A 13,912-nucleotide genomic window follows, 5' to 3' on the forward strand; every position below is an offset into this window, starting at 1 on the left:
ATTCAAAATAGTCTACTATGTTCCTTAATAAAAATGATAATAATAATACATACATACATACATACATACGTACAGACGAGCTCGAAGCCATTATTGCAAAATAATCATATATATGGTGCATGCCAAATCGCTGAGCGGGACACGCTCTGTAGAAGTTAATTCAAAATAGTCTACTATGTTCCTTGAATCGGTTTGAGTCCTCAGCCTGATCCCAGAGCACGCAGTATGGAGCTGCATACTGACGTTTCATCAACAGTCACGTACTGAAAAGGAACAGAGCCTATTATTACATACTTCACAACACCTTGGGTAGGCAGGACCGTTGGAAGCATCTCGCGCTCTACGCTCGTAGCTCCTCACAGAACTTTGAAAGCCAGATTCTAGTTGCAGCATGTTACACATTCGGCATTCTGTGCCAATAAAACATAACCGCGTAGCATCTATCTAATTTTCGGAACTGTTTCGGAAAACATTTCTAGTCCGCTGATGCAATATTTGCCCCATTGGAATGATGTGGACCTTTCACGACTGTGTTGGATTTGTTTTCGTTTCCAGTTTCTGTATCCAAATTGGATTCTCATTTGAAGGTAATCACAGCTATGTCGTAATGAAATGTTATGTTCTGCACCGCGTGTGTATGCATGTGAAGCGTTTTACGAAGATACACGGGCAGTGGAATTTGATTATATAAACATTTTTAATATAGGTAACCAAGGCTAAATTGTCACGGGAGGAGAAATTGTGACAGTTGAAGCAGATGACAGGTGCAATTAATTAAGTAGCTTGCTACAACTGTTGAGTGAGGGAAGAATACCTCTGATGCAGCTGCGGTGTGTGACATTTGATGTTGTTCTTGTCCATTGGCTGTATGCTCTTCTCATGTTCCATAATTGTATTAGAAAAACAACTTTGTCACAACACCATTGGTATTTTGCGTTTAAAGTAGCTGTTTTCAATATGCAGTTGCGTTGTGGTTGCAGGACTGCACATATATGTCAGATTATGCTAAAGAACCCTGACATTTCTTTAATGAAACGCGCGTTTGTTTGCTTTGCGCTAGGAGAAAATGAAGACATTGCGTATTCTGTAGTTGTCATTTTTTAGGTTTCCCCCCCATGTAAATAAATTCATGTTTCGAATGTAAAACTTACGAAAATAATACTGTGCGTTGGAATAGACGATTGTTATAAATTGTCTCAGTCAGCCGGAGCGTTACCATTTGACTTTTTGCACAAGACTCTCACCCGTCTTGTACGTTACCTGTAGGCTACCATCAATGGTCTTTAAATAATAGCACGCGTGGAATTATCGAAAGCGATATAGACATCTTTATTTCTCATACTCAGCCATACGAACAGTCGATATCAGGGAGGCTAGATAAAAAAAATACAATACTCTGCTTGCACTTTTTAGCCAGCGATTACGTCTCAGAATGGGGGAAACTTCAAAACCAAGTCGTAAATTACAGACTGAAAATATGGTGTGAGAGAGAGAGAGAGAGAGAGAGAGAGAGAGAGAGAGAGAGAGAGAGAGAGAGAGAGAGAGAGAGAGAGAGAGAGAGAGAGAGAGAGAGAGAGATGTTTAATAATAATTGAAACTGTGTGTTGCTTTCTTTCAGTTGTTATTTTGTCTGGTTTACAGGAAAGTTCACCGATCTACCCTCAAATATAACGGCAAAGGAAGGTCAAAATATTGAAATGGCATGTGCCTTTCAAAGTGGAACATCTTCTGTTTATTTGGAGATTCAGTGGTGGTTCATAAGAGCACCAGAAGAACAAAACACTAGCGAAGAAGACACTGGCACACAGGTACAGAAATGTTTTCGTTCAGTAATAACACAGCACGCCAAAACGGCATTCTCAACCTTCGCCCATACTGCTCCATACCTTTCACTTAGAATGGCTGTATCACTGCTTAACGCCTAGCTGTGCAATGCATATGTAAACATGCAAAACACACTGTATAAGCCTTTTAAAGATGGCAATGCCTTAAAACCAATCACCTTAGTTAAAGTTTAGTTTTGTGGAATCATAGTCAATATGCATACATATTATTTTTCAATTGAATTCTTGAATTATTTGATGCTTTTTAATGGAGGAAATGAAATGAGGGAAGTCTTTCATTGAGAAGACATTTTGTTGTCACTGTCTTTGGAAATTTCATTTAATTTGATTAATTCAAAGTATGGAATAATGTATGATCCCACCAAATCTAGAATCATTTTTCATATTGCATGATGTGGTTGTCCTAGGGAAAAATAATTCTGGAATTCTGGAACACCTTTGGGTGCTCTTTATGTATTACAGATGTCCCAGTCATTCGAAAGGTGAAGCAGTGATCCAGTGCTTTGGTTAATAGCGATAACAAGCTTTTATCATTTCTGCATGTTTTTATCATCTTCAGATTACATATTTTAATTTAAGGATGAATTGTGCATTGTGTCATTTCTAGTAAATAATCATATGTATGCTGATAGTTAAGGTGTTTGGCACAGAACTACAACGATGCACTTTTTTCACAACCAATTACATTTCTTTGACATTCAAAAATATCCTAAATATACCTGAACAGAAGGGAATGGTGAAATGAAGAAACTGCAACTTTTTATTTATCACATTATTGCACTTTGCAAAGCAATACCATCTTTTCTTTTTACCCTAATTTAAAGTGGTGAATTTTCCCAATGGCTCCATACCTATTAAAGCTTCAGGCAGTGCTCTGCAGGTGAATAATCCTGTGATGAGTTACATGTTTTTGGCATCTACCCTGACTGTACTCTATATTCAATGGGAATGCTCAAGTGGGGTTGGACAAGCCGTCATTGCTGTTATCAAACAGAAGGATGCTTCCTTTGATACATGTTTTTTTTTTGTTCCTTCCCCTCAGTAATATCACATTAGGAAAATGCCTTGCCTTGGAAATTTATATGGCTCTTAAACAGCTTTAGCTGTGTTGCATTTTTTTTGACTCATCTTGTCTGTTTCCAAAACTTTGATCCTACGGTGTTTCATATTTGTGGCCATAGCCTTTGTGCTTCAAGTGGTTTTGTCATTATTTGTACAAATAATATCTAGTGCGAATGAGAAGCGAGTGCATTTACAGGCATCAAAGTACATGGCAGATTAAAGAGGTGGGGAATTAATAGGATTAATAATACAATACAATGCAAAACTGGTGAGCACAGGGTCTTCAGAACAATAATAGCCTGAAAAGCACTGTCAGAACTAAGAACTGTGTCGAAGAACTACGAGTTGTTGACATCTCACTGTATGGTTACTTGTCCAGGGGATTACGACATCGCTTGCGAACATGACAAGGCTACGCTTATCTGAAAGGGCTTGATATTCACTCCACAATTATTTTATTGTACATCACGAGCGTAAATGTGCAGAAGTAGCTCTAGCATTGAGCAGTCTTGAGTCCTGATGGAAAATCCAATTTAGATTGAATGTGTGTGGAAAAACACAGATGTTCATGATAATCAAGTATAAGTAGAAGCCCTCTGAGGTTCTTGTAATTTGCTGGCATGTGTAGCTGTAATTATGTCAGATTATATTTGGTTTCTCCTCCCATGGTATATGACCCTTTAAGTTTTCTTCTCCATACAAGGCCCTGCTGTTAGATGTATGTTGTTACAACATTATATGATTGGTCACATATAGTGCAGTCCGTAAGTATTTGGACAGTGACACAATTTCTGTTATTTTGGCTCTGTACTCCAGCACATTGGATTTGAAACGAAACAATGAAAATGAGGTTAAAGTGCAGACTGTCAGCTCTAATTTGAGTGTATTTACATCCATAGTAGGTGGTCGGTGTAAGAAATACAGCATACTTCATACTTTGTCTCCCCCATTTTAGGGGACCAAAAGTAATTATACAAATTAACATAATCTTAAATAAAGTCATTATATTTAGGACTTGATTGCAGATCCTCTGCGTTTGATCTGAAGTTTGTGACCAATAGACATTACCAGACACTGGGTATCTTTCTGGTGATGCTCTGCCAGGCCTGTACTGCAGCCATCTTCAGTTCCTATTTATGTGGCTTTCAGTCTTGTCTTCAGCTAGTGAAATGCATTTTCAGTTGGGTGTAGATCAGGTTATTTACTTAGCCTGTCAAGATCATTCTGCTTTTTAGTCCTGAAAAACTCCTTTGTTGCTTTAACAGTATGTTTTGGATCATGGTCTTGCTGTAAGATGAAGTTCCATCTAATGAGTTTTAAGACATTTAGATGGATCTGCGAAGTAAGACCTTTCTGTGCATCTCTGAATTCATACTGCTGCTGTTGTCAGCAGTCACACCATCAATAAAGACAAGTAAGCCAGTTCCAGTGGCAGCCATACTTGCCCAATCCATAACAACCTCAACCAAACCTAACAGATGAGGTGGAATGCTTTGGATCATAAGCTGTTACTTTTTTTCTCCACACTTTCCACAAAAAACACTTGTTGGAACAGATTATTGTTTTTATATGTGCCAAGTGGAAATATGTAGAGAACATTGTGTATTGTGATATTTGGTTGTTTAGCGAACTCTACCTTGGCCATTCTGTTCTAGAGGCTTACCTGTGGTTTGCGTTGTGCAGTGAATCTGTATGATAGTTGAAAAGGGGATTTCTGAAGAATTTTAAGTATTCTTTGGTCATCCAGTGCAGTGGTCTTGTGTTGTCTACTAGGTTGTTTGCTATCGCTGAGTTCACCAATGTTTGCTATATGTCTGATAATGGCCTGCTTTACTGGCACTGACACTTGTTTGTTCCTCATATTGAGAGACAACAGCAGCATATTCCAAATGAAAATAACACAAATTGAATCACTTTTGGTTTAGCTCTTTTTTGTGTCTTTTTTTATAAACTAATGGTGCACCCAAACACAGCTGGCTACCTGTGAAACACCTGAAACACAAGAAATAGCTGAGCAGCCTATTGTCAAATTACTTTTGGTCTCCTAAAATTGGGGACTGTGTATGAAAAGGGCTGTAATACCTACATGGACCACCTGATATGGATGTACATTCCGTCGAATCACACTTACCATCTTTCAGTTTACTGCTGTCAACTAATAGCTTCTCCCACATTTAAACCATACTAGGAAATTAGTTTCTCCCATTTTCTCATGTGTCACACTCACATCAAACACAATTAAAATCCTGTAATGTAAGACTGTTGATATAGAGGTGGTGTGATGCTACAAATAGGTACATGTCGCCAACCATTAAACCTTTTTTAGGAGCACACTGCTGACCCTGGAAGGTATGCAGCAGCAGAAGTAGCTTTGACCCACTTGGCTATTTTCACCAAAATTCTTCAAGCTATTTGTTTAAGTAATTCTGCACTATGTGCAAACACTGACAATTAGGTCCATATGGCAGTGATCTTGTATTCAACATTTTTTTAATTACTACAAGTCAACCATAATTTATGTAGTCACATATATAGATTTAGTGAATATAATCTATTTTATGTTACACTTACAATGAATTTCACAAGGTGCCCTGTATACAATGTGCAAATGTTTACAAAATATACAAATAAATATTCTGCTAGGGCTGCACAGTAAGTACCAGCATCCTGGGTTCCTCACTAGTCATTGCCATTCAAGGACGTGATTTATCTTGGAACCACATTTGTCAAATAGCACAATACACAGTGTTCTCTACATATATTCACTTGGCACATATGTAAACAATAATCTGTTTCAACAAGTGTACGTTAAATACGTATATGGGTCACTCCATGTTTAATCAAGAGAATTTTGGTTGTACCCTCTCAGATATCCATGAAAGCTGAAACATACATTTATTATGCTTTGGAATAAATGAGGCACTGCATGCATGTTTGAAATACATTCTTATACTTGGTTAATTAAAACTGAAATCTGTTGCTGTTACTGCACAGAGGCAAGCTGCCTTTAAATGTACGATATCACAGGATCACCACACTTATTAATGTTGTTCTATTTGGGGGTCTACCAGGAAGCACTGTGTAGGCGTGTCAGCTTCAGGATTGATGAGGAACAAACAGCTAACTTTAAATAAAATAATGAACAATGTCTCAAAACATTTAAGTGAGCCAAATGGCAATGTATTGATAGTCAGAGATATGAGAGTAAGTGCTGTGGATGGAAAAAGTGCAGCAGATGCATCAGATAATGGCTGCCATCACTGCAAGAACTGGTGCAGCAGCCTTTCTCTTAGTACTATAAAGTAATACAAGCAGCCATGTTGCCTAATTGATGACAGGTGGCCCTGCACATAGGCAATAAGGAGAATAACAATCGATCAGTTATTAGCACGCTTCAGAATGTTCATGCTCAAATAAGTAAAAGGAAGTCACAACGTCAGCTCCAAATACTAGTTAATACAAAATGAATCCCCGAGATAACAGGACCTTGACACTTATAAAAAAAAATAAAACCAACCTTGAGATAATTATAAAAAAATAATAAACACAACTCTAAAACCACTGTTCGCTTTTCTGAATGTATTATTGTACTCAAACATGAAAGTGGGATAAGTTGTAGTTTAAGAACTGGCTTCAAAAGCAAAGCTGTTTATCATGATATTGAACAGATGTGCAAATCTCAGTGCTGAACCTCCCATAGTTTCCAAAATGTGTCATTGCATAAAGGGAAACAGGAATCACCATTAAAGGCAACACAGTAATTGAAATATGATTGCCTATGAACTACAACATCTTCCTGGAACTCTACAGACTCTGTTTCATTAGAAGCGACATAGAGTATGTTTGTAGTTTAAAGATACAATGCTTGTTTGATAGGAAAATTGTTTCCCTTAATATAATGTCAACAAATACTGTATATAATTGCTAATACTTGAATATGGATATCTAGCAGACAATCTATCGGAAGCACTGAGAAGCCATTCTCTCTACCTTTAAATTCCGCTTTCACTGCCATAGGGTGAGGTACAATAAATGGCCAGGCCCTGTCCCAGATATTATAAGTAGGGCTCCAATATAAGAATGATGGATCTGAGTCAACTGAATAAATATTATGCCCAGGAGTCGATGAAGCCTCACCGTATTTAATTTCTGACAGAATAGCATCCGTAAATTCTGAAATACGTGAACGAGAAATATTTGCAGTGCTCAAGGTTATCCTCATCAGGCATGAACAGCTTCAGCTTAATTGCTGCAACAGTTGTCCTTATTAAGAGAGCAATTTTCTGTGTTGCGTTATGAAGATGATGATTTTTCCTTCCACGCTTAGTCTAAGGAGAGAATTCAATTCTGTTTCAGGCAGTATTCCTTTTCTATAAACTAATCCTAACAGAGCTGTTTGCTATCACGTCAATTGTAGAGTAAACCTTTCGCTGTTAATTCTGTTTGGTGTGGGATTTCAGGTCGCTAAATAAAGCAGCGAATATCTTTTGGTGAAACAATGATAATTCATTAAAACTGGAAAAATAATAATTGTAATAGCATTGTGAACATGAAATAAAACCCCAAATTGAATTATCATGAATATAATCTGAAGTGCACTTACAGTGTTTCTGTTTTCAATACGGAATTGCTATTTAGTGGATGAATGGAATATATGGAAATATTGTTCTTTCATAGAATGAAACCAGATTTCCAGAATTTCTTGAGTTGGGGTGTAGTACATAGTTGGAATATGCAACATTGCTTTTTCAATTTTAACCAATTTAGGCCCCTATTTTAATTTCACGTAAAGCAAAAATTCTAAAGCATAACTGTCTAAAACAGTGTATCCAACTATGCATACTGCATTACTGAGGTATCATAAAAAGGAAAAGGCTATTCGAGGCTATTCTTATTATATTGGAAAAGTGTATATTGCATGTGACATACCGGTAATTCTATGTAGAAAGCAGTTTTTTTCTTGTGTAGAACCTTTTGTTCTTCCCTGTTCATGAAACTGAAAGGAGAAGTGGTCTGTAAAATGATATTAATAGAAATTACTGCAATGTGACATCAGTGGATGCTATCTTCCCCCTCTTTCCCTTTGGCCATTTTTCAAACATTAATTGTGACCTGACATTTTACATGGTTAATTGCAAACCACAGTGCTGCATTCTGAGTGTGGTTTACAGCACTGTGACATTATTTTCATCCATGTGGCACATTCAGATGACCAGATACGCTTGTTGAATGATGTTTGTGCACTCTGGATAGTGTCCAAGATATTTGTTTACACTGTTGATTAGAGGCGGTCACTCTGTTATCCCTGTTTTATCGTTAATCCCTGTTAAATTGTAACAGTTTGCTGATGTGATTTAAAGAGATAGTTTCATTGGACTTTGGAAATCAATGATTAAAAAGTACATACAGAAGCTAAACTATGCTGTACAACCTCAAGGTAATAGTGTTTACTGGAGAACTGAGCGATGCACTTCCCTATGCACTCTTGCATCAGTGTAACATCCCCTCTTTCAATGGCACCAAAAACAAGTTCATGAAAATATGTACACAAGTTCTAAAATAGAATGAATGAATTCAGTGGTGTTTGTTTCAGTGAAAATAAGAAATCCATACACACCTGTCTCCTTCACCTCAGCCTTCTGACTGTTATTGCTGTATGGGCCTCATTCACCCGACTGCCAATGGTAACATTTAGGGTCAATAGGGATGCACAGCCTTGATAACTACTATTGATCTTTGTCTCATTAAAGAGGATATATTTATAATCAACGTAGTGTTTCAGAGATCACAATTTCAAAGTGTTGGTGTTTGCGTACTGGATGTTTGAGACCTTTTTCTTTGCCATGTGACTCTAAAGAATAATGTAGATTGTTTGGCACTTAGGACATACTATACATATCTGGACATACAACAGGAACTAGTTCATTTAATTGGTAATAAGGCACCCAACTCAACAGATTCATCACATTTCACTGTTTTTTTTTGCTGTATGACTGATAAACCAGATAATATAGTAATTGTACATTGTACTAATCACAATTTCCTATTAGGCATGCATAAGCCATGTTGCATGGGCTTAGTGGACACCATAACATGGAATAGATGTCATGGACTTGTCAGTGAATGGAATATAAATTGAATCCCACAGTGGTCATGTGATCTGCGTAGTTGTGTATGTGTGAGCATGGGTGTAAAGCAGAACCATTGGTATGTGTCACCATACAGTCAATATGAGCCTATTTTTATGGCCTGTGGTCATTTTTTCACCAAAAGAATTTCATCATGTCCAAGAAACAGCTGAGCAGCCAATGGTCCTATCACTTTTGCTCCACTAAAATGGGGGCAGGCAATGAATACATTTACATTTAAATGCCTACATGTTTCACTCAATATGTATATAAATACCCACAACGTGGGGTATAAAACTGACAGTCTGCATTTTAACCTCATACTCATGGTTTCATTTCAAATCCAATGTGCTGGGATACAGAGCCAAAACAACAACAACTGGGTCACAGTCCAAATACTTACAGACTGCACTGTACATACAAAAGTGAGTTATTTGTGATTGATTTCCAATCATACAATATTGTGTTTGTAGGAACAAATCCAGATTGAATACAGGGAACATTTGTACTGTATCTTAACAAAATCTAAATGTCGTCTCATGGTCTGGTATTGAATCCAGGCGGCACCAGGTTTGACTGTGGCCACTGCCCCCACAGGGTAATACATAATTGGGGTATGTTGCCCAGGAATGGAGGTAGAGATTCAGCTGGTTGTTTTGACCATATCATTGCTGTCAGACATCCACATAAAGTGTCTACCTCCAACACGTACATGTGCTAGCTCAACATTTGGACTGCAGGGTGAAAAAAAGCTGAGGGTTGACATTGTGTGTTCTGGAGAGAATGTTGGCTGTCAGCACTCCCCAATATGGGCTGCAGCTATATGAGCATGGTGAATATGGTCGGGCATTCCAAACAGGAAAAAAGAGAGGGGGGAAGGGCATGAAACCAATTGTAATATAAAACATCCCCATAACTATAGATTAATATTTCCATTTGAGAGTCATTTTAAATTATTATGTGACTGCATGCCAAAGTAACTGACAGAAAATTATGCTAATAAAACAAATACATATTTGAATGATTGGTACTGAGAGCAAATGTACCTTTTGTGATTCTGTTGTTCTACTGAGCTGCTTTTCAATGTTAGTGAAGACATTCTTTTTTAATATTTATCCTTTATTGAATTTGCTAATTATAATATTCACTGTAGTGTTAGTCTTAGTGATTTGGAATTAGCTACTTATATTTAGTAGTTATTATTGTGCATAGCACTACAAATGGATATGCATTTCTTGAATTTCCCCTTATAGAATTCTCTCTCCACTTGCTGTCTTTTGGCTCCCATTCAAACCCTACACAGCCATCAGCCAGGGCATCTGGCATCTCCTCCCCATATGCATATACTTCTAGGTCACATCACCTGTCTGGTCTGCCCCTCCCCCCAAAATCCCTGCCCATCTTCCAACACAAACTGAAGACTCACCTCTTCAGATTGCTCCATGGCTCTCCTGATGTCCTTTAGATATCCTTTATTTTTCTCTTTCTTTCCTTGGGTTTCCTTTTGGATAATGTTACAGGGATATCTGTATATGGGTCATCTCTTTAATCGTACCTTCTTGTTACAATATAAATTGTTTGTTAAATTAAAATTACGCTTGGTAAGTACAAATGCACCTCTGTGCCTACATTTTTGTATTCCTGAGACGAACACTGATGTTCTCCACTACTGTTCGTCACTCTGCGTAAGAGCGTCTGCAAAATGATTTTAATGTAATGCAATTAATTAAATTCCTAATGATTATGATTTAAATGACTTGGATTAAAATTTGGTTAGGTTTACTCGTTTTGTAACAGACACCTTTGTATGAGTACGAGTATTAATATTTTTCAGGTGTGAAACGTATGAATTATTCAAAATCGTCTCATAGCAAAACAACTTATTATCTACTATAAGCAGATGATTGATTTAGTGATGATCAGAACAGTGACATACATCAAAACATCATTTTTTTCCCAGAAAATCATTTCTCCCATGGGCAACTAATTGGGGGAGCAGCTGGTGCACAACAGTTGGTGGTGCCAAGTGTTGCAAATACACTATATCTATGGAATGGCTCCATTACCAAAATGACATTTTTCCAGTTCATGTGGAATAAACTTAAGGATTTTCAGAGACTGCCGAACGTCAGCTGATGTTTTTTTTTTTTGTTTTTTTGTTGTTTTTTTAACTGAAACAGTTAAAGTATTGAAACTAGTGAAAAATTACTTGCCTAATTCCATTAATGGAAATGAAGATCAAAGCACCCTAGCAGTCAAATCCAGTTCCAAAAGGAATGAAATGGGACCCAGAACACGTTAGAGTTAGAGTGAAGCACCTGGTACTGCATTATGGCTTTGGCTGCAGTGATTGACTCTCCAGTGTCCTACGTGGATAAGAGGAGGAACATAACCATAAAGAGCACAGGGGAAGCCCCAGCGACGCCAGCAGCCATGTCTGATTCAATTAACTGGATCAAAACAGAAACAGCCCGCTTTGAAGATGGTGGGCAGTGGGACTCTACTCACAATTAGAGAGTCATTATAATTTCATCTGCTCCTACTACTAGTGAGGACATTGGAGGAATAGATTTTTTTTGTTATCCTCCAGGCTATGTATGTGTGTGTACTCCCAAAAATGGAAGAGTTTAAAGTAATTTATTTAACAGTTCTTGAAAGGTACTCCACCTAGAGTTGTGAAATAATATACATTACAGTGATGTTTCAGAGAACTGGTTCATGTTACCTTTTTATTGTTATGCATTTTTGTGATCTTGTTGTGATAGAAATAAACACTTTAGTGAGGTACTGCATAAAGGTTAATGCTGTTCCCAGCAGTAACAGCATTTCTGTGTTTTGGTTTTTCTGAAATGCTGATTTACTGCTTGCCGGATTGTGGTTTGCGATGATGACAGCTACCACAAAGTGGAAACTCCTGCTGTGACCCCTGTGGTTAGAAAAAGGAAAGCGGTGTTTCATCATTGGGCACTCGATTTTCCACACTGATATCATTGGAAACAGCTTACCCAAGTCTGAGCTCAGCTGGAAAACTTGGAATGGGATGGTTTGCATGTCCAGTATATGTGGGGCTGTTGTGCACAGGTTGAATGGTGGTAAACTCAGATGATACCATTTTCACTTTTTTGTTCTGAGCTGTGCTGTTTATGATTGTTTACATGAGGATAAATTAAATTAAGCTTGACCTGATCCTTATTTGGAATTTTAACATTTTGAAATGCATGTTTGCAGAAAGGTGACTTATGTGTATTTTTCTTTATGTTGTTTTTCAGTGAGCTTATTAATATTTTTTTTGTGGTTTGTGTATGTCTCACCACAGTGGGCAATTTAGACGTCATTGTACCCGGCCGTGAATCTCAGATTTGTTTGTCATGATCGCTGTTAGTGCATTTCTGCTGTTGGAAATGACATGGTAGCTCTTCATTCATTGTAGGATAGTAGCCATGCACTACACACTATAAATATGGCATACATGTGTATAGGCATACATGTACAATGTCAGTGGGTGCTCAGTCGTATAAGTAAAAATGTACAACCCCATGTTATCACACTTGAAGAAAATTGATGGTTTCTCTTCCGTTCCTAGGCATTTCTTGCCCAAAATACAGTTTTCTCTTGATTTGCTTCACTTTAACTCACATTATAACAAGTAATTAGAATCAGAACATTGGGAAGAGTTAGCAGTTTGGTTTAATCTGAAGTGGTTGCTGGGTGACAGTGCATGAGTGAGCACCACAGTCTCGGATCGACCAACCCATGTCAGTGCTGACAGGGGTGGAGCAAAATTGCATTTTTGTCGCTCAGGGTTCTGTGAGGGATACAGTCAGTAGAGATATAGCATTGCTCATTGCTCCAGTGACTCCTGCTGGCTGTCCAGGTGCCCATGGCTAGCTCTCGGTGTACACATATGATTGGCTCTTCTCCACCCATGACACATTACAATAGCAATGCCAAGGCAACAATACAGTACATTAGGTTGAATTTCCTCGGGTGTAATATTCCATATGGCAGTTCATTTTGCATTATTGTATTTACTGTGGAGCATATGCATTGGGAATAATATTTTGATGCAAAACCCCGTTAAACATGTCTGACCATTGCAACTGTGTAGTTTTATTTGTGCTGTTCCATTGATCCATATTTAACAATTGTTATTACTATTTTGTAATTAATTAAATGTCAAAACATTCCAGATTGTTTTACAATGTAAGTACATTTTGCACTCTCAAAGGATAGTCGATCTGTGAGAGCTTGGGTAATCATCCTTCTCAACTGTCTATAATCTACTGAATTGAAGATCTGAGACTGCTGAAATTCTGTTTAATTGCTCCATTGATCCATGTCCTCTCAATCAACATTTGTACTTAACTTACATAAATCGAAGTGTCAGCTTTTTTCTTCATAAAGACCGTTATCGCTAATCTTGCCAAACTATGTTTATGAAGAAACTACCTTTGTTTTGCATGTCAAATTTGAATCCAGTCCATGGTCTTGGTACAAGTCATGGTACAAGTTTACAAAATATTTTCCATCCTTGATGTAGTATGGTTAACCTGAGACAGTTCATCCTTCTAGGATACTAACTTTTGAGTATTCATACAGCTTTGGAAAAGGAATGAGAGAAGCACTACAGTGCTCCCATGCGAATGGTGCTCATTCTTGAAGGAATGTCAGCTGAAAAGTACATGTCATTCAGGCTGTCTGAGATTTCTCCTTGTTCATGCAACCTCATTCAGGTGTGGATTTCAAACTAGCTACCTTCTCAATGTACAATTGTTTTCTCTTGTACATTCCACACGTTTCTTATTTCTGATATGTTTTAGCTCCAAGGCATGTTTATTGTGTCAGGTACCTGCTTTACCTGTCCATAAGGCTCAACAT

General features: G+C 37.7%; 1 protein-coding gene across 1 annotated transcript in view; it reads left to right on the forward strand.

Annotated features, from left to right (window-relative positions):
• The first annotated feature begins 236 nt into the window (after positions 1-236).
• Positions 237-13,912, forward strand: part of LOC135253659 (V-set and transmembrane domain-containing protein 2A-like) — a 31,920-nt gene continuing 18,244 nt past the window's right edge. The window contains exons 1-2 of the mRNA XM_064333236.1: positions 237-587; positions 1,642-1,808. Coding sequence (XP_064189306.1) covers positions 509-587; positions 1,642-1,808 — 246 coding nt within the window. The 5' untranslated portion in view covers positions 237-508. The remainder of the gene's footprint in view (positions 588-1,641; positions 1,809-13,912) is intronic.

Source organism: Anguilla rostrata, chromosome 4 (genome assembly GCF_018555375.3).
Source record: "Anguilla rostrata isolate EN2019 chromosome 4, ASM1855537v3, whole genome shotgun sequence".
Lineage (NCBI taxonomy): Eukaryota > Metazoa > Chordata > Actinopteri > Anguilliformes > Anguillidae > Anguilla > Anguilla rostrata.